Source organism: Puntigrus tetrazona, chromosome 14, assembly GCF_018831695.1.
Source record: "Puntigrus tetrazona isolate hp1 chromosome 14, ASM1883169v1, whole genome shotgun sequence".
In the NCBI taxonomy this organism is placed as follows: Eukaryota; Metazoa; Chordata; class Actinopteri; order Cypriniformes; family Cyprinidae; genus Puntigrus; species Puntigrus tetrazona.
Window position 1 is genome coordinate 18,238,241 of NC_056712.1, and position 26,348 is coordinate 18,264,588.

A 26,348-nucleotide genomic window follows, 5' to 3' on the forward strand; every position below is an offset into this window, starting at 1 on the left:
TACAATAAAATACCTTTATTCAGCAAGGGCACATTAAATTCATCAAAAGTGACTGTCAAGACATTTATAATGTTATTAGTGTTTTCTAGGTCAAATAAATGCTGTTCTGTTTTAGTTTAAAGAATGCTGATAAAATTGCCCTAGTGAAAAAAAAAAAAAAAATAATAATAATAATAATAATAATAATAATAATAATAATAATATATATATATATATATATATATATATATATATATATATATATATATATATATATATATATATATATATATATATATATATATATATATATATATGAGCTTAATAAAAACACCCTGCAACTGTACTTTAAGTATATTAAACAGATCAACAGAAAGTCTTCTAAATTTGAAAAACTAATTTTGTGCTTAATGCACTTTTAATTGTGCGGTCCAACTAAAGATATGCTTAAGTACGTTTAATTGTGTTAAATTGGATTTATTGCAGGTATACTTTAAATAATATGATATTATACAGAGATCATTTATTCTAGGAGGCACATTAAAACACGTTTTAGGGATAATATTAAGAAATTTGCATTGTGCAACAAACAAATCACTTAAAACCTACTGATATAACATTACAATTAAATGTACGCGTTAATAAATGTGTTAACAGATCTAAAGTACACATTTATTTTAAATAAATTATAGCACAAATTTACTAGTGTGTGTATCAGGTTGCCACAAAAATATTAAGCTGCACAGTAATTTTTTTAATTGATTATAATAAAATAAAATTCTGAGTACCAGAAACAACTGCAGAACATTTAGCTTTTTTAGCTCTATTTTTGATCAGTTAAATCTGTGAGAATTTTGTTTAAAAAAAAAATCTTAGAGACCCCAATCTTTTGAAAGGTTGCAAAGCTAAACCATAATTAAAATGTTATTTTAAAATACAGAAATGTATCAAAATGTATTATATTTTTTAAAGACATATAATTTTTAATTTCATATTTTTAAATCAACATATTTGTCTTAGTTTTAAGGATAGTTATAAGTACTGGAAAACATTTATTTAAATGAGACTTAAATTTGTGTATGATAACAGGACTTGCGTGGAGAATATGTTTTATTGATCAATTGATTTTTCTTTTCGGTTCCAGACAAATCACTGATTAAACGATGCATTTGGAGAGTTTGAAATGACTTGAAAGGCTGCACACATACGAGCTACTTAACCGAAGCATAGCGTGACTTGAAGTGTTTACCTGAAGGTTTTATAAGGTGTAATGAGATCAAAGCTCTTGCCCTTCCCATCACGAATTGTAGCACCTCTGGCCTCAATCACGGTAATTCCAATTCCATTTTTAAAGCACTGCAGAACACATATCGCAAAGTGTCAGCTTTTGACCAAGAATTAATAGTAAATCCTCCACGACGCGAATGCTTTAAGGCTAATTTTGCACGAATTGCACATATGCTACAGTACATTTAAAATACGTTCAGTATTGAAACAGAAGTTCAAAAAAAATCTTCTGCACAAAATCTTGAATAGTATGGCTATAACTTGGTTAACTGTAACGTGTTTAACTAAATCACCTGCTCATTCTTGTACAACCAGATCTGCTCCATTATAATGGCTGTGTAGATCTTTGACTTGGTTCCTTTGAGCTCTAGAGAGCCGCACTTTTGGCAGTGACTGCCGGGACCAAAACGTGGGCGGCCGAAAACCAGCTGTTCTTTGACCCGCTCCTGCAGCGTGCTGCACCATTTGCTCCTCTGGACTACGAAAAGACAGAAATCAGGATCATATAGCTTCTTTTGACCAACTAAAAGTTTCAATAAAGCAAAACACTTCTCTAAACGATACTTAATATTGCGCCATGTGTTTTTAGATGGCAGGATATGTCAATAAGATACAGTATCTAACACTAGATCATCCGCCGGCATATCTGTATTTTTGGTCATGGGTTTGGTGGAATGCACAAACTTCAACCTAGACTCATTGGAAATATGTTCATCTACCTACGTTTTTGCAAAACTCCAAAACTTTACTCCAGTTGAAACGAACACTAGAGGCAGTCAAACTCCCTCAACGTTTAATGCAAGTATGATTTGCAGGTCCACAGTTTCGATGAACGAAGACTAATCTTCGCATAATTACTTGAGAAACATTATGTTCTAAATTCAAACCAATTTTAACATGCTGTGCCATTTGAAACCTGATATCGAAAATGTTAGCATCAAATGCATGGGTTTTCTAACTACGATTGCTCGGTAGCTCAGTTTTGAACCCTCATAAACCGACAGTTTAACAGCTCAGATAAAAAACAGCCCCAATGCGTTTTTATATCACTTTTCCAATACGATAGAGCACTAACTTTCAGTGAAACTCCCCAAATATTTGAATTGTGAACCGCCTGAAGCAACATAATCCAAACACTTTGCCAGGGTGACGTAATAAACTCGCGTTTTAGCACGTTTCATTTCGAAAGTGTAGTTTGAAACGTGAATCAATGAATATTTCGAATGAGCCTGGGTTGATGATCTTATGTGAATGCGATAAAAAGTCTCTTTGGATAAAAGCTGTGCTTACCATCATTATCAGCTCGGAAAACAAACGTCCTGTGACTTGTGACAACCTCAAATTTATTGTCTTTGGCAACGCGGGCCATCTGTATGGCAGCTAAGGGGATCACACCTTTGGGGTAAGCATCCTGGGAGAAAGAGACCATTTGTGTTAGGAATGACTTCAGAAACACTGGAATGTGGGAACTGTTGATTGCGAAGGCCTTCAGGCAGCGTGACGTGATTAAAGGGACTTGATTGTGCTTTGAAAATGTGCTGCGCTGTAACTCTGGGAACACAAAACAAGATGCCCAGCCCAGAAAGAACATTTATTGAGACTAATTAGTAAACCTTAAATGATTATATAGCGTAACATAACATTTTCCAGACCGGCTGAGCTGAAAGGTTTAATACACACGCGCGTTTAGTCGATCAGCACTATCTATTGTTCTGGAAATGCGCTTTTCATTCAGCTCGGCGAAAATTGGTTTCGGTCTCCCATTCATCAACGATTCATTAGGAGTTATTGCATGGTGTTTGGCGTGACAGGGCCTTCACACGTCATCAGCGTCTATTCAGTGTTGTTCACCTGCTCAACACACTATTCAACGCTGACAATATGGCAGGGAGGATAAAAATTACATTTGGCGCTAAACGTTTGCGCGCGCACATATAAAGATGGGTTTTTTTTCAAAACAGTTCAGAGTGAGGCAGAAAAAACTACAGTGACGTTCAAATTGACATGAAAATGATTGATGATATTGTCCAGCAAATTATTATGTGAGAATAATTCCTGAAGGATGTGACACTGGAGTAAAACATTCAAAACTGTTATTTTAAATTCGAAAAATATTGCTATTTTCCTGTATTTTTCTCTTAAATGCAGCCTTGGTTGAGCATTTGGTTGAGAATTTGGTCCAAAGAATTGGTACTAACCCCAAACTTTTTAACAGCATTGTACATTATGACTGTTAAAGTACAAAACATAAATAAATAAGTCATGTGAAATGAGTGAAAAATGCATAATGATCATAAAACATTAGAGTTGTGGACATACCTTCTCACTACCATAGTACATCAGGTTCTTCCCATCAAACTTGACATATCTTTTCTGGAACACATAGTTTCTATAACAGAGGAACAAAGATGACATCAGACAGACTACAGAGGTCACATGTAATGCTGTCTGAAATTTCAGGGAGGAAATGAATCTAGACACTGGAAGACGTCAAGCAGAGGACAGGAACAAACAGCAGGAGACACAACATGTGAAGTAATGACAAACCGGCTGGAGAGGACAGACAGGGAGCAGAAACAGCCATTGAGGAACGTGAAGGAGACGCAGAGATGAGAAGAGAGCAGCAGCCCCGACGGGGCGTACCCTTGAGGAGAGAGCTTGTCCAGCCAGCCGCTGAGGATGGGTGCCACCCGCTCGGACAGCGAGGTGAAGCTGGCGTAGGGCGAGATGATGTGGTCCTCGTCCGCTTCGCTGGAGCCGAGGTTATGAGGGAGAGAGAACGAGTGAGAGGCCGGGGAAGGTTCACCCACGGTGCAATAGCCTGGAGAATCAAGACGCTTGAGCCACGAGTGATTGTGCTGCCTGTGAGAGGAAGTAGAAAATATAAACTCTACAGTGATATCACTACATGGAAAAAATATGTTTCATGTTCCAGTAAATTGAGGGAAATCTCCTGAAAATACGGAAAATAATAAAAAAAGCTAAATATTATATATATATATATATATATATATATATATATATATATATATATATATATATATATATATATATATATATATATATATATATATATATATATATATATATTAACATGTCTATATTTATCTTCAGATAATTTATATTCTAAATAAATATTTAATATATAAATATTTATTATTAAATATAAAATAGTTACACATGCATGTGTGTATTTATCATTTGACAGTACTAATATAATTAATGGTTCAAAACATTCAATAAATATTTTCTAAAATATTATCATTTTTATTTCTTTTTTTGTAGTTGTTACAAAAATGTTCATTTATTTAATGAACTTTATATAACAATGCAAAGAGATAGATCCCTTAAATGTCAGAATATGCTTCACAATGTTCTGTTGTGGTACTTCCAGATGGTATCATGAAAGTGTATGACAACTGGTTTGAAGCTCTGGTTTATGATTTAAAAAAGGTTTACGTGTTAGGATAATCCATAAGGCTGTGGTTGTATGGATTACTATGCTGCTCATTTTGCATGGAATTTTAGGTGTCTTTAGGTGTCGTTACATCTCTGCCAATCCTGAAATAGACTGCTTTTCTAAAAAACATGCATCACATACATCTGATACAGCTTAAGGGTGACTGAATGATGACAGAATAAAATGTTCCATCCATATGGTTGAGCAAGAAAACAAACAGACTGTCTATATCCTATTGTTTTAGGTGTTACTGTGTGATTACTAGCTGGATATAATGCCGTTTGGCAAAGCAAACATTCTGCAGTTCATTTCAACTCTCATACCCATGTTCTCTTAGTTTATCTTCTTTATTTGCAGTCTTTTCCTCACTTTTGGTCCTCTCAACCTAAACACATTTAAACACAAGTAAATTCCACCTAAAAAGCGTACATAAAGTGAGAATAAAAAACTGTTTAAGAGAGCATTTTCACTCTGTATGTCACCTCTGAGTGCTGATATTGTCGTCTGCTGTGGAAAACGGTTTCACAGTACGGGTTAATCATTTCATCGTCATCCTCAGCAGATGCTGTGTCACCTAAACAGAAAATAGCACCATTTCATACATTTATAAGATAAAATCAATTAAAAAGCTAAATCTGAGCTGAGTGTAAAGCAAATTAAAACCAACATGTTTAATGAAAATCTTCCCATCCAAAAATAGCTCTCAAATCATAACATTAAAAGGTAAATATGCAGAAGATAAAAAATTAATGGCAGGTTTGTAGTGCATTTTACTGTTGCTGAAAATTTGGGGTTGGATGTTATTGAAAGAACGCTCTTATGAAGGTGCTTGGTCCAATGGTGCTTTTTGTTAAATAAATAAAATAATTACTTAAAATAGTAAAAAATAGTATCACAATTTAAAATAACTCTTCTGTTTGAATATATTGAAAATGTAATTTATTCCTGTGATCAAATCTGGATTTTCAGAAATCAATCTAATATGAAGTTTTATTACCATTGTCTGGACACTAGGGACATGTCCCCAACAAAATGTTGATCAAATATTTAAATATGTGACCTTTTGATTTCGATTGGATCGTCTGAGTGAACTCTCAAATCATTTGTCAAACTGAACGATTCGCGATCTTCTCTATAAATCCAATCTCAATGGCATCTTTCGCAAAGCCTTTGCTCCAGATCAAAACTTTGGAGCGCGTAATCTTTTTATTCAGATCTGGATTGTAAATACTTTGTAAAGAATAAACTATATTAGTCTGTCCTCTTAAGATGAAAAAAAAACTGGTTACTATAGTTATACCTATACTATACCATAACCGTGGTATTTGTAGTAAAACTGTGGTTATACAAAAAAAAGTATTACTACACTTTTACTGCTGTGCTGCCAAATATTTCCGTAAATCAAATCATGATCCACTTTTTTAGGATTCGAAGAACAGAAAGTTCACAGCATTTTTTTTAAAGCATTTTAAAACATTTGTACTGACCCCAAACTTTGAATAGCATATTTATTTATTTAAATTTATCACGAATAAAATATATACCACAGCTTCCTTCACTTTCATTGTTCAGAAAATGGTACATTATTCATTCGTTGGAAAAAAAAAAATTAGGAACAACTTTTCCACAACAAAAGTTGGAAATAAGAGTCAGTAATAAACCTACCAGATGTTCTTTTAGACGTTTCAGTTGAGTTGGACTTTTCTAAAGTGCTATAAAAAGGAGGAGAAACTATAGTTAGATGTATAAAAAAAAAAACTTTGTCATGAGAAAGATTTGACAAGAGTTACCTATGGTTTACAGTGGATGGGCTGACCTCCTGGCGTGGAGGCGGAACGGGTACAGAGCGGCTCCAAAACACGCGAGGAGCGCCTGGTAAAGTGCCACAGTAGATTTCATTAGAGACCATCTCCAGCCCGGAGCAGGGTGGACTCGGGGGTGAACCGGGTGTGTTAGTGAAGGGAGAGCACTGATAGCTCGAGGGGGAGTCAGGAGGGGTGCAGAGGGGTGGGGTGCTCAGGCGCTCCTGGTCCGACATTCTCCTGAATACGGACGGAGGAATTCCTCGATTTAACCTGGGAGGCACTGGGGGTAACGGATCGCTAGTCTCCGGGGTCGAAGCGGTATTACTCGCGCCTGGGCCCTTTTTCGATTCGGTAGATGCTTCAGCAGTCTCTGTACTGGAGGGTGCTTTTAAAAGCAGCTCCTGGGGTGACTCCTGGCGAGGTTGGACTTTATGTTGCGTTGGTAAAGAAATTCTCTCTGCTCTTAATCGGTGGAAGACAGTTCTTGGTTTCGGTACCGGCTTTACGACGCTGGCGCTGCGCTCCGAAAACGAGCGCTTCACTTGCGCACAGAGATTCGGGGCCGAGCTGTTACGCAAGGCTTCTAAGGCAGCGCTAGGGTGTCTGGAAGGAGAAGGAGGCTCCGCTTTGACAGGGGTCACCTCGTGAATAGCGGACTCTGAATTACAGCGATCCAGCGAGGGCTCTCTCCTTTGATGCTGACAGATCAGCTGAATGTGCTCGACCAGTTTGAGGATACGCTTCCTGTGGCCGGTGGCGGTGACTCCCACCCTGTTCAGAGCCACATTGTCCACATGACAGAAGTCCCGGGCGAGGAGAAAGCCCGCCTGACGGAAATGGTCCAGATACCTCTCGAGGTGGATGGAAGCCAACAGGTCCTCTGCATCTGAGCATGGACCGATTGTTGCCATAGTGTGCATGGGTGCTCATTAGGCTGCGTGCAAAACTGCAGCAACTCCAGCCAAGAGCAGAAGACGACGCCAGTCCTTCATCTGAGGAAACAAGCAAAGGAAATAGTCTTCGTTACGAAGATGAAACAACACTTTAAATGGATGGTTCACAAAATACAAACTCTGCCAATAGCTGACAGCCCATTGACTTTCAATCAACGGCTACCAGCAACTGTGTGGTAACCAGAATTATTCAAAAAAACCTTATTTTGTGTTTAACACGAGAAAGATTCTCATAATGTTGGAACGGCTCGAGGGTGAGAGTAAATGATGAAGACTTTTTCTGGACTAGCGCTAATACGCCAATAATTTCATCTACCCTCAGTCCAGCGCATAAATAATATATAAAACACATCCTATTTTACAATCAAAGGCTAATGGAAGTATGCACAAAACACTCATAAACAATAAACGCTCATCAGAAATCATTGCAATCCAAACGGTTAAATGTGGATTTCCATAACCCATAACCGTATAAAACAAATCATGAAATAGTCCCCGATAACTTGCTTAAGATATTATTCATTTAAAAGGTATGACGTATCATTCCATGAGTGGAGGAAAAAAAAAAGTAACAGTTTTGTAACAGCAAATGTAAATTTCAAAAATATAAAATTTAATTTATACCATAAGGAGACTGCTTTAGGACATTTTTTTAGCATATACTGTAACAAATGTAAAAGAAAGCATGGTGGTGTTGATGAAGCGCTAACAGAAAGCTAAAAACAGAGGCTTACAGTATGTTTTTTGTGTGCGCGCGTGTGTGTGTGTGTGTGTGTGTGTGTGCACACGCATGGTATTCTTGTTTCTTTTCTTTGTTTTATGAAAATACATGTGTACATGTGCACAGTTAGAATGTAATTAAAATAATGGAGAAGGAATAAAGACTACAGTAGATTTTTACTAATAAAGAAAAATGTGTTTTTGTTTGTTTTTTATCCTGCAGATATACCGTTAGAATTTCCCTGTTTTGCATTACAACACACTATGCATTTTAATAACAACAACAACACAATTACTATACTAAAATTGTGCCTAAATGCAAAGACAAGCAGCAATTGAAATCTTACAAAATAACTAACGTCCACCTTTGTAGGCAAACGAAAGACACGGCTGATAGTTGCAGATAGTTAAATGGTCTTTTTTTTTTGATCTGCCTGAGACTGAATCACTCTGACATTTGCAGACGATGGCATGACCCCGCTCACAGCCTCTAAAAACCACAGCACTGGAACAAAACAGTCATTGAGCGAATAAAAACAAATCTTTGTGCCATCTGGAAATGAGCATTCACGCTGAACACAAATGGGAATATTACAGTATCGCGAACCACGATGAGCCGTAGCACGGAGCACATGCAGGCAATGACAATACGGTCATATTTCTTGGGGCTATTTTTAGAAACCCCTCCATTCATTGAGGGAAAGCTGTTGAAAACGTGGTGCGCATGAGGGAACCAGTCGAGAAAAAACTAGGGTGGGCCTGGGAGAAAATCCACGTGGGTGGGGCAAAGCTTGCTTGGCCGGGGATGGCATAACTCAGCGAGCGCTTTTTTTTTTTTTTTTTTTTTTTTATATAAACATTCCTGACACTTTCCCGACTGCGTTTCCAAAAGACTGACAGCACTTGAGAACGGTGGCCCGAGAGGAATCTCAAGGCTACGCGAGCGGCACATGGCCAAACCCGGGAACGGAGAGCCGCTAGATTCCTTGACCTCCAGGAGGGGCGGAGCCTGCCGGGTGGGAGTGATGATTGGATAAACTCATCTCCAACCCACAAAGGATGCACTGTGCTCGCTCTCTCTCTCTCGCACAAGGACATCTCCAATTGGAGGTAATTACGAGCACGCTTTCTATTTGCGGGAGAGATCACAATCGTCCCGACCGCAATTACGAAACACGATAAAAAAGCCAAAAATTTGTTAAAAAGCCATGATAGTGTCAACGGGGTCCGTTGCTCTCGACAACACCGAGTGCGAGTAGAAAAGCAGACGTTGGAAGGCTGTTAAAAAAAGGCTGATGAGTCATATCCTCGTCTTCCTTTGTCTGGACTCTGGATGCTAACCTTTGGCTCGGCCGCTCTGATTCACCGGATCCCACGGTGAGGGGGGAGGCAGGAAGCTTGTGAGGCGGACTGATAAAGTGTGACCTGAGGAAAAGAGAGAAACAGGCCCGGGTGTTGTCTTTTTCCTCTAGCAGCAATGCAGAAACGCTCCTTTCAGCAAGACTGTCATCGTGAACCGACAAAAATAAATAAATCTCAATATTTTCTTGGATTTTATTCCCTATAATAATTATAATAATTAGATATTTGCTATTCATATTCTGTGTGTAGGTCAGTGCACAACGATAAAACTTAATCTTTAGTTTAAATTTACTTTTTTAGTTTTAAAATTTACTCATTTTACATTTACATTTAGTAATTTTGCAGACGCTTTTATCCAAAGCGACTTACAATTGAGAGTACAACAGCGATTCATTTTTTAGAGAGACAAACAGACAGAGTAAGTGCTAATAACACCCAGTCACAGGGAGTGTTCAAATTAGTACATGCCAGAAGGGAAGGAATAAACAAGGGGGATGAGAAGCGACAGTGAGAGTATTTTTTTTTTATTTATTTTTTTTTTTTTTTTTTTAAATGCATTCTAAATGCATTTTAATAGACTGAATCATAGACTGACTAATATATATATATATATATATATATATATATATATATATATATATATATCACACACACACACACACACACACACACACATCTAGGTGGCAGTAAAAGCATTTATGATGTTATTTAATATTTCTATTTAATAAATGCTGTATTTTCTATTAAGAATGCTCAAAAGATGAAAATTCATCTTAGCATCACAGGAAAAACTTACATCTTAAATTCTATTAAACCAGAAAATATCTATTTTAAAAGGTGCCATATTGTCAAATCAGAACGCTAATCACAATGATGCATATACAATAACATGAATATATATAAAACGTCAGTTGTTTTACACACATACACACAGACATTAAACGACAAAACTGAACCTTTTCTGATAAGAAGTGTACAAACTCAAGCATTTTTGATGAACGTTTCCGTCCAGTCCACTCGTTATATAGCGTTTAACCATAGCTGTCATAACCGGGTTTTTTTTAGTTAGCGCTGACATGACTGTGACGTCGTTACATTCGATTGGCCTGCTCGTGCGTCACTCAGAAAAGAACAGGCCAATCAGAAGAGAGACCCATGAACAGTAATTAGACAGGCCAAAATCCACAGGGCTCCTGAGAAAGGAGCTGTAAAAACATATCGAGATGGTTTTTGTTAATTATATATTCCTGAGGACATCAACCCCTAAAATAAAAATCCAATGGGACCTTTAAATCATAATATTGTACATCGTTAAAATTATTACTGTACTTTTGTATATATAAAAAAAAGGCAGTCTCTGTAAGCATGAGAGACTTCTTTCAAAAGCTTAAAGCATTACTCCTCCCCAAAATAAAAATATGGTCATTAGTCTCTCACCGCTTTGACGTTACAAGCCCGAAAAAGCTTAGTTCATCTTTGGAACACAATTAAATATATTTCAGATCAAACCCGGGAGGTTTGTGACTGTCCTATGAACACTGTCAAGGACCAGAAAAGTATGAAACATTGTCAGAATAGCCCATCTGCCATCAACGGTTCAAATCAAAGCATAAATACATGCAGAACACGTACCGCGGCTGGCAGAAGAGATTACGTAGTTTGCGTCCAGCAGATATTCTTCGTTGATGCGGACAAGTCTTTTTTCCTCATTGCTTCACAACATTCAGATTGAACCACTGATGGCAGTTTTTTCAGGATATTTTCGGTGACAGCCACATTACATTTACACCACATTTACACGCAGACTCACGATTTCTCTTTCAGTTTGCAACCACGTGCACTACAGTTAAACCTTTGTGACTAAGACGATTCTGAAAAAAAACCCAAACCACAAATTCGAAACTTTACAGCAAACACCGTGCATTAGACGCCCACTCAACAACACAGCAGACCGCCGTCTGTTTATTTGTATTACTGTTAATATTACAGCCTATATTTAGGGTTAAGGATCTGCACACATGAAGGCGTCTAAATATCAAACCAATTACCAATACCAAGGCCTTTTCTCAACAAGTACAGAGCGAACGTGATTTTTGCCTAATGCACGATAAAAGAAAAATCCCAATATAATTTTATGACCTGGGCTTGTAATCAACCATCCCAAACACCCTGCAGCCTTACAAAGAAATGGCATCAGAACGACGCACTATAAACACGGTGTTTGTTTAATGAGTGCATTCCCTCCAGCGAGCGCCCTGGAGATCCTGCCGGTGGGGGTGGGGGGAGGGGGGGGGTTGCTGATAAGAGCCCTGATGATTGAGACGGTCTCGGACAGGCCTGTTCTCGTAGATGAAGGAGCGGACGAGGTGAAGCCAGGACATACCATCTTATTCCAGCAGCATCTTCAAATCAAGATGGCCACCATCTCAAACAACAATCGACGCGCATTTAGCTGGGAAAACTGTGCCCTGCTCTGCTCCGTCCCGCCCCGCCCCGACTATATTTATCTTGATGGCCGATCTGGGTTTTCTCCGAACTACTGAATACACAGGATACAGCTGTCCCTCAAACAAAACCCTCCTCCCCTCTCCCGCGCTAAAGGAAAAGTGACACACAGATGGACCGGGCGAGAAATCATAAGAAAGTTTGTGCGCGTTGATAATCTTGCATGAAATCAAAGCGATTTGCGCATAAAACCTAGAAAGCAGTTCGACACCATCTACAAACCGTGTCTTTGATGAGCTCCGATTCGCCACAAAACAATTGAAATGCGAACCCTTTTATATGAAACGATCACGTAAATGCACTAAGGGTAAGTCTAAAGTAGTCACATCAGCAATAAAAGAACCACTCGTTTCAATGAGACATGCATATTTCCTGTACCCCATTATCAAATGAAGCCAGGGATGCTTTCTTGCAATGAAGTGAGCGAACAAGGCTCGAGTTAACATGAGCTCATACTAACATAAGCAGTCACTTTATATCGAAAATGACGCTTTGCGGCACTTTTCTCGCGTCCAGTACGACGGTTTCATTCGCAGGCCATCTTTTAACAGATTTCGTTAAACCTGAAACATTTCACAGCTGTTAAAACAGGATGCACGTCGGACGCATACACACTCTTTAAATGTCAAGTCAAAAGTCAGTCATCATTTACTCAACCTTCATATCGTTTCCTAACCAACAGGACTTTAATTCATCTTCGCAACGCAAGTGAAAATAGTTTTAATATTCTCTGATCATTTTTGCCAATCCTTTTAAGGGACACAATTGCTTTATGAACATTAAATAATGTCACAAACATGAAATTATTTAACATATATATATATATATATATATATATATATATATATATATATATATATATATATATATATATATATATATATATATATATATATATATATATATATATATATATATATATATATATATATATGAATCAAATACTGTATTATTAACCTCACTGTTCATCATATAAAAGTTATCTTCAGAAGACTTGAATTAAACTGTCCGATTCATACCGGATTACTTTCATCAGAGTTTTGGCTTGCATGACTTTTCAATTGGACAGAAAACCCTCAACTTTCTTAAACTCTCTTAATCTGGTATTTCCGCAACCTACATTTCTTTGGCAGGTTTTCCAAACATCAAGTAACTCGAGCGAAACACGTGTCGAATTTTCAATTGCTTACGTTGTTCGCGCCCGCAACATTTCGATTCATTTATTTTGCACGGCCCATAAGTCACAGGCACCAACTCCCAACAGACGCCAATCGTGCTTGTAGCTTTTTAGGTTGTTCCCAAAAAAGGGCTCGCAATTGACCCGGATGATTCATAGGAAATTCATACGAAAAAGACATAATCTCGAACCATAATGGAATGGAACCGACTGGTCGCCTAGAACTTAATGGGAAGGAAACATTTTGGTGGCAGAACGATCCTTAAACGATCTTGGGTTTTCTATCAGAACACTAATCTTTACCAGCAGGAAAATGACTATTTTCATACTTTGGAGAGATTCAAATGGCGCCTCTTCGGAGGTTCTCAAAAGTGCATGCAACAGGAAGAGAAGATGCACGCCATTCAATAAACGGCACAAACATGGACTAACGCATAAATCGAATAAACCCTCGTCTACTGTAATCCAGTCTCACGGGAGGACGGCGAGAAGGCAGTTTAATCGAGCAGGCCTACCTTTTTTATTTAAGTGCTTTTACTTCTGTTTGTTGTTATTCTTTCACGTGTTATTATTATTATTAATGGAAAAGCATGCTTCTCGACCTGTCGATAGCGCTGGGTTGTGATGGAGCCAAAGGAGAAAAACATCTCCCAACATCTTTCCCTCTCATATCCTACTCAACCATCCCTGGGCTTCCAGAACGAACAATTAGTGGAAGCCGTAGAGTCGAAAGCAATTTGTGAAACGCAGGAATCGAGGAGGCTTTTGGGATGCAGTGTGCTGGGGGGTGTGTATAAATAACAGTGAAGCACTATTGTGCGACACAATACGTCATTGTTCACAACTGGCGGAGGCCGCGTAGCTGAGATGACAGAACACACTCGTGTATTAATATGCTGGGTCCTTGCTCAAACACATGTTGAGATCTCGGTTCACTTATTCCATTGAAACCACGCTGCTGCAAGATAACCTACGCCTGCACAATAAAGTCATACCAGATCACGTAATACCCTCCAAAAAGAGAAAAGTCTTACTAAAAATCAGAAATATTGAAGCAGACGATGCATGCACATTGTTAAAATGACGAAAACAAACTGAATCAAACATTCCATGACACAATACCCGGTTATTTTTACAATTTGTTGCATTGAAGTAGGTTTGATATTGGCAATAAGATTTCGTTTTGCTTGCATTTATGTTATGTTATTAGAAATGCACTATGTTATGCTTTGCATTCATCAAAAAAAATTAGACAAAAATATTAAGCGGCACAAAAGTTTCTAATATTTAAATCAGCATGATTATTGAAGGATCGTGTGAAGATGAAAACTAAAAGTAACGATGCTGAAAATTCTGCTTTGCATAACAGAAAAAATATAATAAATTAGAAAACTGTTTTAAATAATAATAATAATAATAATAATAATAATAATAATTTAATATTTACTGTGTTTTTTTAAATAAATGCAGCTTTGGTGAGCATAAGATACATTATGCAGGAAATAAAGCTCTAAAATAAATATGAGATATGAGCAGAGCTCATAAATGCGGTAGATTAACTAAATGTTTGCAATATTTCAAGAATAAATCATACATACTAAAAACACCGGATTAGATTCAAAACTTAAAATTAAAAAAAATCACATCCACAACCCTTTTATGGGTCATTCCCATTCCAGTGATCAAACCAGATCTGAAAATACGTCTCATCCTCCGAGTATCAGCGGGGCAAAATACAGGTCAGATTATGCAACAAGAGATTTATCACAATTAATACACTCGCCCATGTTGTGAGAACTTAATCTGCATTTAAGAATCTGCTCAGTTAGACATATGGCAGGGGTGTAAGAATCGTTTTAAAAAGCGCAAACCTGTAGGCTACCTTAAAAAGTAATTTCTACCAAAAAAAACTAACAAAAGTGGGATAATTGCAACGCTTCTCCCTATCGTGCTTTCTGCAGAGGCCTCCGAGATGGCATGTTATTCTTGCGAATTCCCCGGTGACTCCCACAGTTGTTGTGTCTGTAAGGAACTGGCAAATTAGCTTTGGGTGTTTCTAAATCAGTTTAAACCGAACCGTGCCATTGAGCGGTGTGAAGCCCGCGGGTATCGGATTGCGCAGCCAATCTCACGCGTTAACGGTGAAGTGCACGAGGATTCAATGCGCGCTAATCCTGACACGAGAATCAATGGCATTCCTCCTGAACTCAACGCTCTGCTGAGTAACAGTTTAACTCACGACCTTAACTAAAAAGCGACCTTCACCTGACAGCGCTTCGGTCCTTTTCATGAGCTCTGGGGTAATTTCGCGACTGCGAAAAGAGAGCGTTACAATAATAAACGATCGTTTAAAAGTTAGAACATCACACACCGGACGGTTCAGATATGAATCAAACTCCCCGCTATAGACCCGAAAGACTCGCTAGATGGTATCAAATGTCAGTTTGAGTGAAAAAACCGCATCTTACCGTGATTGATTCGCCTTACATATTCCCGTTATACCGCGCTGCGTTGAGGCGGGTCGTTTTAAACTCCGGTAATGCGAGATGTGCAGGAGAAAGTTTGAGTGCCGAGCCGCTGATAGTTGTGTTTGTTATGCCGGAGGTTTCGGAGCGCAGCGCTGCTGAGCGTTATCTGACCTCTTAAAGGGACAGTGCGCTTGGAGTTCAATCTCCTGAGCATAAAGAGCTCGCGTGGCCGCAAAACACACACAATTAGCCGTGTAAAAAAGTTTTTAATAATTTCCTTTCATCTACATTGACGAATTAAATTGGTGCTTTGACGCTTTAAACGGCTGTTCGGCAGGCTAGCGCATAAAAAACATTAGCATTCCCTCAGGAGTTCTCTGTGGGTTTTTAAAACGACGCTTAATTTCTGATTAGACCTGCTTTAATTAAATATCTTTCACGTGTTGCATACTGCACACGGGATCAGTTATCAACGAGTCCCTGAATAAAGACTACGACTATGTTAGTTTACATTCTTGATGTAATTGGGTCAACAATTGTGGTCTTTAAGCTAATTAGCTTTATGGCCTGGCCTGCAAATACAGTTTTCAAAAGACTTAACATTACCTTGAGTTGTTTCTAAATAGGAACACGACCTATATGGTTAGCCTACTTTATTTAATTATGTATCTTCATTTAAAAAAGAAAACATTATGCTATGATTTTTCCTTGAAGTTATTAACGTTTTCCCCACAATGTCTTTACATTAGCCTATGTATTGTGTTTCACAGCACTGTGTGACGGAAAGCTTATTTTTGGAATAAAATGGCAGCTATTTGTCTTTTAAATGCTAGTTTGATAGCCTTTTTGTGTATCCTTAAAACATATTTAAATCACATATCGCACAGGCTAGCTTACATTTCATATATCATCCCAAACATGCTTTTTACTGACACCTTGCTAACAATAAATAAAGTGCCATATCGAATATGTCCATCAAATCTTACAGTGAAAATGTTATACTGTCATATTATGTGACGTCACGGGTATTTCGTAAAGTTCACACTGGGGTGTGTTTGTAAGTGTGGGTTTTTAGGTTTAGAACTAAGATGATGTGAAGAAAGGCGTGATCTGTGCTGCAAAAGCAATAGCACTTTGTTGTGAGAGAAAGCCGGAGGGTTCACTTATGGAGTTTCCTTTTCTCCCCTACAGCCCAATCTGATTGATGTAAGCAGGAACTGTTTCAAATGGGAAGCAGGAAGTGTCTGAGACAATAGAGGTTTTGAGGAGTGGTCCCCAGCTGTACGTTTATGGATGAAGAAAAAGGATACCGTTGTGAATAAACCTTCCTCGCTGCCAAAAGAAAGAGGAAAGCATTTCTACTCAAACGACAATTCCTTAAAGCTGAGATGTGCAAAAGCTTGTTTCTAAACGGTCGCTATAAATAAAACTTCTAAACAGAATCTCCCTCAGCATTATATAACTTACACAACTTATGATATCCAGCATGGCTTATTATAATCTGTATTATTAGTAGTATTATTTATTTATTTTACTACGTATTAAAAGTACAACATTTACCCTTGCATAAAGAAAATATATTTGATATATCAATTAAATGTATCAAATAATTTCATGCATACAGAAAATGTACAGAATACGTTCTATTATTATATTACAATATATTCAATTATAGCCGCTTTTAGTACTGTATCCAAAAAGATGGGACTATTTATATCGCAATATATGTAATTTTATGTCCAATAATACTTATTATACTAAATATTTAAGTGTATATGTGATTGAATATTATACTGAGTTTATAAATGCACATTTATATGGAAACGTGTAATATATGTACACAATATTGCACATACATGACAATATATATTACACATACATTAAAATATACAGTGTTATATATCAGTTATAAGCACGTTGACATGATTACTTGTGTTTTAATGAAGACACTTTTTATATGCCATGCTGTTTATTGCCGTATATACAAACAATAAAGCGAAATAAAAGTTTATAAATATGTGTTCAGCTTTGTGCAAACCTTTAACTAATGAAAAATAAATGAATTGAGTGTTTGAGTGAAGCTACTTTTTTCACATTTTTCTTGCATATCCATTATCATGTACAACATAAGCACCTATGGATTGTATATTAATGAATATATTTTAAATTATTTGCCTAGTATATTTCTGTTTCGTAAGGCACATGCAAATAAATGCCTCCAAAAAGCTAGTTTTAGAAATACAGGAGCAAACTTTTAATTTTTTTAGACACTGAGAAAAATGCCACGCAGTCAAAAGCACACAGACAAATCCAAACGTACTGCACAGGAATTAATTTTTACAGCCCTGAGGTCTTCTCAAGGCAGTGAAATACGCAGATATTTGTCACTTTAAAGAGAAAAGGGTTGAGTCCTTGCAACCTCACACAGGAAACCTTCACCTCAGAGCGCGGGGCTGAAAGATGGTGTTTTAACAGTTAAAGCATTACCGCTCAACAGAACGACAGCATGAGTTGTGCGCCGTTGAAGTCATTTAATAAAGTCACGATAATACATCTGCACTGTGCACTGGAAACACTAAAGCTGATACACTTCCAAAGTATTTACTGACGCTGTTTAAGACGTTTTACAACTGATTGATTTGATCGTACACTCTAAAACACATCGGTTAAACACATCAAATACAACCAGGCCCTTCCTCAGAGCACAGAACGGAGGATTTTAAATCTCTGCAAAACAATATAATGGTATTTTGTTCAATCCAAAGAGTGTATGATTTACGGGATGAATGCATGTGAACCACCCTCGCGGCACACGGGAGAGTCAGTGGTCTTAGGTCTCGTCGTCGTCGCTGTGGTGCTGGGCTTTCTCCTCGCTCACGCTGCTCTCGTCGATGTTCTCCAGCGAATCTGCTCTCTGCACCGTCAGGTCAGCCACGTTGATGCAGGGTAGCGTGTTCTGCTCCGGGTATCTCCACGGCTTCAAATTGGGCTCGTGTTTCCGCTTCCACTCTGGGTACTTTAAGCAGGCTTTGTAAATCTTTTTCATGGCCTGGAAAAAAAGGGTTTGAAAGATATGCTTTTGTTTTCAAACATAACTTCTTGTGGCCGTTATAAAACATCTTGCATTGTGCATTTCTAACCACCTGATGGCAGCAGAGGAAAACTGAAATTTGGGATTGGCAGCATCAGCTTGGCTGAGTTTTTAAGCAGTAATCAGTAACTTTGGTCATCAAACGAATTCTCTACATTTAAAAATATATTGTTGGAATATTATATTATTAGATATTATTACTAAAAGCAAAAAATAAAAAAAAATTCAGCTCAATAATGTTTTCCAATAATACAGTGTTTAAGGCTTCTTTTAAAACCATACACACATATGTTACATTTAATAAACATTTTTATATAAGTATATATAAATAAATAAATATATTACCATATGAAAAATCATTTTATATATATATATATATATATATATATATATATATATATATATATATATATATAATATATATTAATATATTATTATTATATAATATATTAACATTATAATGTGTGTATATATATATATATATATATATATATATATATATATATATATATATATATATATATATATATATATATATATATTACATTTCCATCTCTCAAATTTCTGAACCAAATTGTATGTACCATACTTCCAATCATGTCAAAATGCTGGAAAGTCATTTTCTTTACACATACTATGCAAATTAAATTATAAATTGAAAATGTACTTGCCTTCGGTGCCACTAATTGCGAGGCCCTGTTTACTACCCACTTGGGTAAAGATCCTGAAAGGAAATAGAGATAATGAAAACAATAATTATACTGCTTTAAAAATATGCTCAAAGAACAGAAATCAGCATTAATGTGATTGAAGCATTCAGCCCTTAATAAAGCTGCGACAGTAAAATAGTTACAGTTTTTGCATGTTCTTTAATCTGGTTTTATACACTGTAATTTTGCCTTAATGTCCCTGGAGTCTGCCGTACAAATGCAATAAACCGAATCTAAGTGTCTATCCCACAGGTCGCAAACAGCTGGTGCATCACAGCAACGGAAGACATTAATAATCAAAGCCATGGCTTCGAGCAGCACGGAAAACATGACATCAGCAAATTCATAAAATATGTGTAAAGCAGGAGTTTCAAAGGCTTCCTGGCTCCCCTCTCTGTACGAGACATTACATAAAAGTACACCGTGAAATACACATTCAGTATAAACACTTTTTTAAGGAAGCAGGATGAAGCTGCACTTTTTTGTATATACACCAACAGCCGAGACTGTAAACAGCCGAAGAGTCCCGTAAACAGGTTTGTGCATGGTGTACTTTTCCATCGAAAGAAAGGTTGGCCTGATGCTGTGACTCCAGCATGCTGATATTTAAAGGTGGCGTCTTTATTTATCCATGCAATTGGGGATTTTTTGAAAATTACCTTCCATGCAACGTGGCTTTGAGTGAATGAAAACGTCCTGCAAAGTTTAAATATACGAAAAAGCGTGACATGTAGATTGTCTCACGAAAGAAAGAGTTAACCCTGAGTCATTTTTAAAACGAGTCAACGTGAAATATTAACATATTGCCGCTTGAAACTGTGAAACGTGATTTTTGCATTGACTCACTGACACCCTCAACTGTTTGGGAGTCGTCGAACATCTTGCATGTTGCAAGAAAATGAAAGTGTTTGACCTTGCATGCATGTTACACTGTTGTTAACCTGTAACCTGGGGCGCTTTAAATAGTAATCATAATGTAAACTAGAGAAGTTCACCTCGTGGATCAACTTGCGTCAAGTAATAAAGAGTGCAGCAGTTTGCTCCGCTGGACTGGATCAAGTACCCAGTGAGTAATGATACAGCTCTGACATAATCCTTCTTTGGTGGGTATTCCTGCAAAATAACAACAGCGAGTGTTTAGTTTCACTGGAACGAGTCAGCGTTTAAAGTTGTAAGGATAAGATATACAAACAGTCTGGCCTAAACAGCCGAGGTATTAAAGGGACAGTTCAACCAAAAATGAAACTCTGTCATCATCTGCTCACCCTCAAGTTGTTCCAAACCTGTATGAGCTTCTTTCTTCTGCTGAAATAGATTTTTTTAAGCAAAAAAAAACTGTTCGGTCACCCGCTTTCTTTAAAATATCTCATTTTGTGTTCAGCAAAAGAAAGAAACTCATTGTCGATGACCGCAGTTTCTTTTTTGAGTGAACTGTCCCTTTAAATAGCTGGTCGCCGTCTCAAACTGAACTCAAATCGTATTACACAGCTACGAATGTGTGAACATAAATTGTAGAATTGAGTCGAATTTCTTTTATATTATATCACACGAACTGTCTGGAATACACTGTACAAGTGTCTCCGGGAGTTTGTTTTTATTTGTCATACGTTTCCCTGCAACGAGATTTGCAAGAGTTTGTTGTGTTCGAAACAACTCGAGAGTCTGTTAGCGATCAAGAGCTGTTTATGATGTCCGCGTAAACATTTGGCGAAGCTGACGTCGATGCGTTCGGGAGTCGCGCGGTGCGTTCCAGCCATATACTGCAACTGTGTGCATTGCGGTAATTTCACAGTAAACGTCTGGCGGCGACCGACCGATCGGGAATCAAGCATTTCGAAGAGCCGATTTATTTCGAGACGTCAACAGTTGTGTCAGATTTTCCACGGAGAAAACAACGAAAGACACAAGCCCGTTGACGCTAGACATGTAATTATTCATTACAACACGGGGATTTGATCACCCGACGCCGTACTCGATACCCCTGTCAGACTTTTGCCACCGATCGGGCCTCTTCTGTTTCAAGCGCCCGGAGACCTGGAAGGCTGACCTACATACCAACTGACATACTGTGCTGGACTATATTGTTACCTCTGCCAAAATGTCTCCTAAAATCAGAGCTTCCACAGACCTAACGATCCAGACCAAACACAGACATACCGGGTGCTTGACAGAGTAGTTGATTATCAGATAGTCGTTGCCGAGAGGAAGCCATGACCGCATGGTGACAAAGTCTCTGTTCTTCAGTGGACTCGGACATTTCCCTGTAAATAAACAAGGACATGCTTTAGAGGCCTGGTAAATTTGCAACGCTGCATGCTAAAATGCAATGAGAAGAATCAGGACATCATCTGTGTAACTCGCCAATGACATGCAAAAGGTACAATACCTGTAACAAATAAATAACTTCATATAAATACAGTACAGTGTGCCCTATTTCTAACCATTAAGTCTATAAGCGTGATGTTCTCACAACATTGCTTAAAAGAGCATTGTTAGAGCATGCATTACAGATATGTTTCTACCTTATTTAACCTTTTTTTTACTTGAATGGAGACAATTTAAACCTTGCCGTATTTAGGTCACTGTTCTCTCTTGTCATGTTTTGCAATAGACTTCTCTCGCACTGTCACTTTAAATCACTTTCGCCGTTGTCCCTTTATTATTTATCGCTGATATCTATGCGTAATGTACCTGAGGGCACTCGTTTGACTGTAAACATCCAAATGCTTTTCATCATTGCAGTTAAAATATAGAAACTGCACCCCGTCACACACTGCTGCAGCCACCCACCACCGTTGCATTGCATCCCACAATCTTCTTAGTAAGAACAAATGGTCTCAATATCAAAAATAAGTGTGTTTTGTGCATCGCCGGGAACAGGAACAGCGCAGCCGAGACAGAAACAAAGGAGCGACTCACAGGAATAATACCCTACGTCTGCATTAACCGTCAGTCGTCCAATATCGAACGTGTCGATCATGTTGGTGTCCCATTTTTTCCGGTAGCTCGTGTCGTGCAAGACGTCGTAGAGAGTCTCTGCCGTCACGTCCTTGCACACGATTCTCATCTAAGAGAAAAATCAGACATTGTCTCAATGAGTCATTCGGATCTTAAGAACTTTTCCGTTACGGTTGAGTACAAAGTTCACACAGTATGTCGAGTGGTTGACAGATTTCGAATGCACTCTGTTACCGGGCAGATTGCAGATGCCGCACTGCCATTACACATAGATCTATTCATTTCCTTATCTTTAAAAGCCCTGCCAACTGCGTGACTCAGCCATGTCAGGTCGAAAAGAGTAAAAGTTGACACGGCAAACAGCGAGCATAAAAGGATCCCCGGCGGAGTGAGAGATACAGTTTAGCTTGTTGGCTTGCATTTGTGTTTCAAGCTCGCGTGTTTTTCCACGTACACTGTAGCTACCTTATCCCGCGCTGCGAGGAGGGTCAGGTAAGCATGAATACATCAAATGCAATGCGATCAGATATTGTATGGCTCCACGACGCAAGAAACCGTGTAACCCAATCGACTCTACCCTGGCGTCATTTAATAATTTATTCCCAACCCCCTACAACCCCGGCTCGATCGGCCGGCGCTCATTTCTATTGGGTTCCTCGGAACGAGTTTTATTTAGTCTCTATGAATGGAATGTCGTCAAAGCCTACGAAGCTCAATTATTCATGAAAAGAACGCCTCGGTGGCCCGGAGAGCCGCGTGAATTATTGATGAAGGCCTGTCATCTCCTTTCATTTTTGCAGGCTTTACGGGTCTAAATAATTTGCCCACACCTGCCCGAAACGTAGCTGAAACGGCCCTCGCGCATAGGGTCGCGCATTAGCCATTGTCAGAGAGGTCGACGGACGTGCTTTTACGCAAAAAAAAAACACTGAAAAAGGGCCGACTCTGGTAAGCCAGCAGGAGGGGCTCAGGTTTCCTCATCTGAGCCCGCCGTTACCACGGTTTTCCGCTCTTAATTTTTCAGCACATCTCATGGGTGCAGTCCGTCCCTGAGAGAGCGCTCTTTCATGTCAGAGACTGTGGATCATGAAGCCGTCAGGCCTGGCCTGCTCCCCTGGGCAAATGGCCCATAACCATATCTCTATTTGTTTCTTTAAAATTTTCGCTGAAAGGGTCTGGAGTCTGTGAGGAGAGCTACTGTTCAGGAGCTTGAAAGATATACTGTACTGCTGTTTTCGCACGCGAAGAGTAACGCACTGCTGTTTCAAAGGCAACGTATATTCAAGTCTACAAACTTGAAATGTCTAAATGTAACAAATACTGAAAATAATAATTTTATTGGTTTGAAGGGAGACTCATGTGCTCGACAAAGCTGCTTTTATTTATACAAAAATACAGTAAAAACAGTGATATTTTGAAATGTTTTAAACTTTTTGAACGTACTAATAATGCAGGTGCATGAGCTGAAAGACGAACTATATGTCAAAATAAAAACACAAAAAGGTGACGTTACAGTGAATTACTTCCTTAAATGCACAAACCAATACAGCATTATCTCGGTATTGTTAATATGTTAATAGCATACCATATTGGATATTCCAGCTTTGGTGTTTTGTGACATAGGAACCGGTTTCTATCTGGTCATTGTTGCTGCTCTATTCCGGTTAGACAAGTAATGGTATGTCTTACTATTACCACAGTTACTAGTATATTTTATAGATTTACCAGTATTTATTTCTCGGATAGCTACTATTATTCACTATTATTAGCTATTGTTACTAGCCACATTTTTTCTTTTTTATTAATATTACTGATGGCTAAACTAAATACTGAATTGTTAGCAATTTGCAAACTAGCTGAAAGGGACTGTCCAGATAGCAAACGTGCATCGCTGGACTGGTTACTAAGCAGGTACTGGTAGTAAATAAATAATTAGACCTATTACCAGCGACTAATCGAATCGATAAGCTGCGAGTCACTATTGGATTACTAGTAATTAAAAAAAAGTAAAAGTAACGCGAAAATACCTCGGTCACGCGAACGCATGTTAAAACGGCTTGCCACGTTGTGCCGCGTTCTCCGGTTTGGGTTGTTTACCGAGCAAACAAATACACGGAATCTATTTTTCATAGACAATCATATACTGTTGACGTGTAACATCGAGCATACACAGCTTGTTTTCGAGCCTAAGGCGGTGAGGGTTATAAGTTATAAGTACCGTCTATTGATCCGCATTGCAGCGCACTTGCCTTGAGTTTCTGCACAGTTTTGCACTCCTCGTCTCGACACCACACCGTCACTCCTCCTTTGTTATAACGGGCGACCCAGCCATCCTGACTTTCACATTGATCGCGGAAAGATAAGAAGTCGGTGTCGTCCGGTATCTGGACTGGCATCTCGCTGTGAATTGGTCAGGTCTGCAGGGCTAAAAGCTCCTCTCATCAATGATCCGCTCGTCCGCGCGCTCTCCTCCGCTTATCGGTGTCTTTTACGAAAGCCAAAACGCAGTTTGGTGACTAACTGTTGCACCTCGGCTAGCCGTGTCTCTTCGTAGCTAAGGTGTGTTGGAACAGGTGCGTGAGCATCCTCTTCAGCCCTGTATCAGTGCCATACTGGAGAGAGGCATTATATAAGTGAGGCATCGCGTTACCGCCATGTCGTTTTTCAGGTGGAGCAGTCTAAGGGCTCATTTAGTCAGACTGACTGATGATCCGCGGATCAGGTGTCATGTTTGTCGATTCAAAGGATTTCTTTTCCGTGACTGTTTTGTTTAACCTGTGCAGGTGTAGCCTGAATCCAGCGTCTACTGTTTCCTACTCTATCACCTTCCCTCAGCCTCACTCCTCCTTAATATCAAATAGTGCAGCGGAAAAAAGTAAAAGTCTGCTTTGCACAGATCAGCAGAGAAAAACGTGTCCCGAATGAGGTCTCTTTTGTGTTCTTTGGAAGGATGACTTCTTCCAAACGCAATACAATGCTTTGTCGGAAACATTGGGAACAGCAACCAAGAAAATATCTTTATAGGAAATAGCTAAGCTATCGATTATCGTCTGTTAAGATGTTAAGGGAATGGGAGAGTATATATTGAGACGCCTTCGTAAACTCTGGAGCTCAGAATAACGATGAAACAGGCTCGGCGTCGCTACACTGGGTGGTTTATCTTGAGGGGTTGAATCATTCATGTGAAGCAGATGCATGTGTCAGTCTTAAAGAATCTCTTGCAGGTGCCTGATAATATTGGCTGTCAGTCTGCTGCTTTCTTGGGCTTCAACTACGAAAGCCAACCTCCTTTCTTGATTTGGATGCATTTCTGTCATCAATCTTCAAAAGATCATTTATTCGCATTTTGCGTTTTTGTAGTAAAACGCCTCCGGCTTTATTAATAATTGCTGAGCATACAGGAGAATGCTAAAATGCCCACCTAATCTAAATTTTATTATATTTTAGTCAATGTGTAACTGTTGGAGTTTGACAGTCTTTTACTGTTTCGTGAGAAAATGTAACGAAGCCTCTCGGATCTTGGGCAGATGTAGCACCGTGTAACCTTAATGAAGGTTTAGCTTATATCATAATTTTGAATTTTGCCCATATGTCACACAAGGAGTTTGTGTATAACCATGAGATGGCACTAATGAACCCCTCAGGACAGAGGTTCTCAACCGAAGGCTTCAAATCAAGCATTAAAATAAGCTAAAACAACAGAAAAATCAAGATATTAAATTCACCCCCGCGACAAGTGTTTATAGTTTTTTAAATAATATTGAAAAATGTGATTTTAAAGTGTAAAATTCATGTAAATTAATACATAAATTCATGGCATTTTTTATTAAAATATATGTTTTTTTTATGCCAAGCTAAATATACGTTAAAATA

At 38.4% G+C, this 26,348-nt stretch overlaps 2 protein-coding genes across 4 annotated transcripts in view; both read right to left on the minus strand.

The window, feature by feature from the left end:
* arap3 (ArfGAP with RhoGAP domain, ankyrin repeat and PH domain 3) overlaps positions 1–15,869 on the minus strand; it is a 31,114-nt gene extending 15,245 nt beyond the window's left edge. For both annotated transcript variants that reach the window (XM_043257851.1, XM_043257850.1), the window contains exons 1-10: positions 15,717–15,869; positions 6,517–7,523; positions 6,392–6,438; positions 5,209–5,300; positions 5,050–5,111; positions 3,910–4,128; positions 3,586–3,655; positions 2,557–2,677; positions 1,560–1,744; positions 1,229–1,335 (exon numbers count right to left, since the gene is read on the minus strand). In XM_043257851.1, coding sequence (XP_043113786.1) covers positions 1,229–1,335; positions 1,560–1,744; positions 2,557–2,677; positions 3,586–3,655; positions 3,910–4,128; positions 5,050–5,111; positions 5,209–5,300; positions 6,392–6,438; positions 6,517–7,451 — 1,838 coding nt within the window. In that variant the 5' untranslated portion in view covers positions 7,452–7,523; positions 15,717–15,869. The remainder of the gene's footprint in view (positions 1–1,228; positions 1,336–1,559; positions 1,745–2,556; positions 2,678–3,585; positions 3,656–3,909; positions 4,129–5,049; positions 5,112–5,208; positions 5,301–6,391; positions 6,439–6,516; positions 7,524–15,716) is intronic.
* A 2,077-nt stretch (positions 15,870–17,946) lies between these two features.
* stard15 (StAR-related lipid transfer (START) domain containing 15) lies at positions 17,947–25,306 on the minus strand. 2 transcript variants are annotated; one of them, XM_043256664.1, is made up of 6 exons: positions 24,725–25,306; positions 22,437–22,584; positions 21,675–21,778; positions 20,513–20,630; positions 19,479–19,531; positions 17,947–18,765 (listed from the first exon to the last, which is right to left on the minus strand). In XM_043256664.1, the coding sequence occupies exons 1-6, from the start codon at positions 24,869–24,871 to the stop codon at positions 18,547–18,549; spliced, it is 789 nt and encodes a 262-aa protein (XP_043112599.1). In that variant the 5' UTR covers positions 24,872–25,306; the 3' UTR covers positions 17,947–18,546. The 2 variants fall into 2 exon arrangements, with proteins under 2 accessions (XP_043112599.1, XP_043112600.1); XM_043256665.1 differs by having other exon boundaries at positions 24,694–24,781.
* Positions 25,307–26,348: the final 1,042 nt, after the last annotated feature.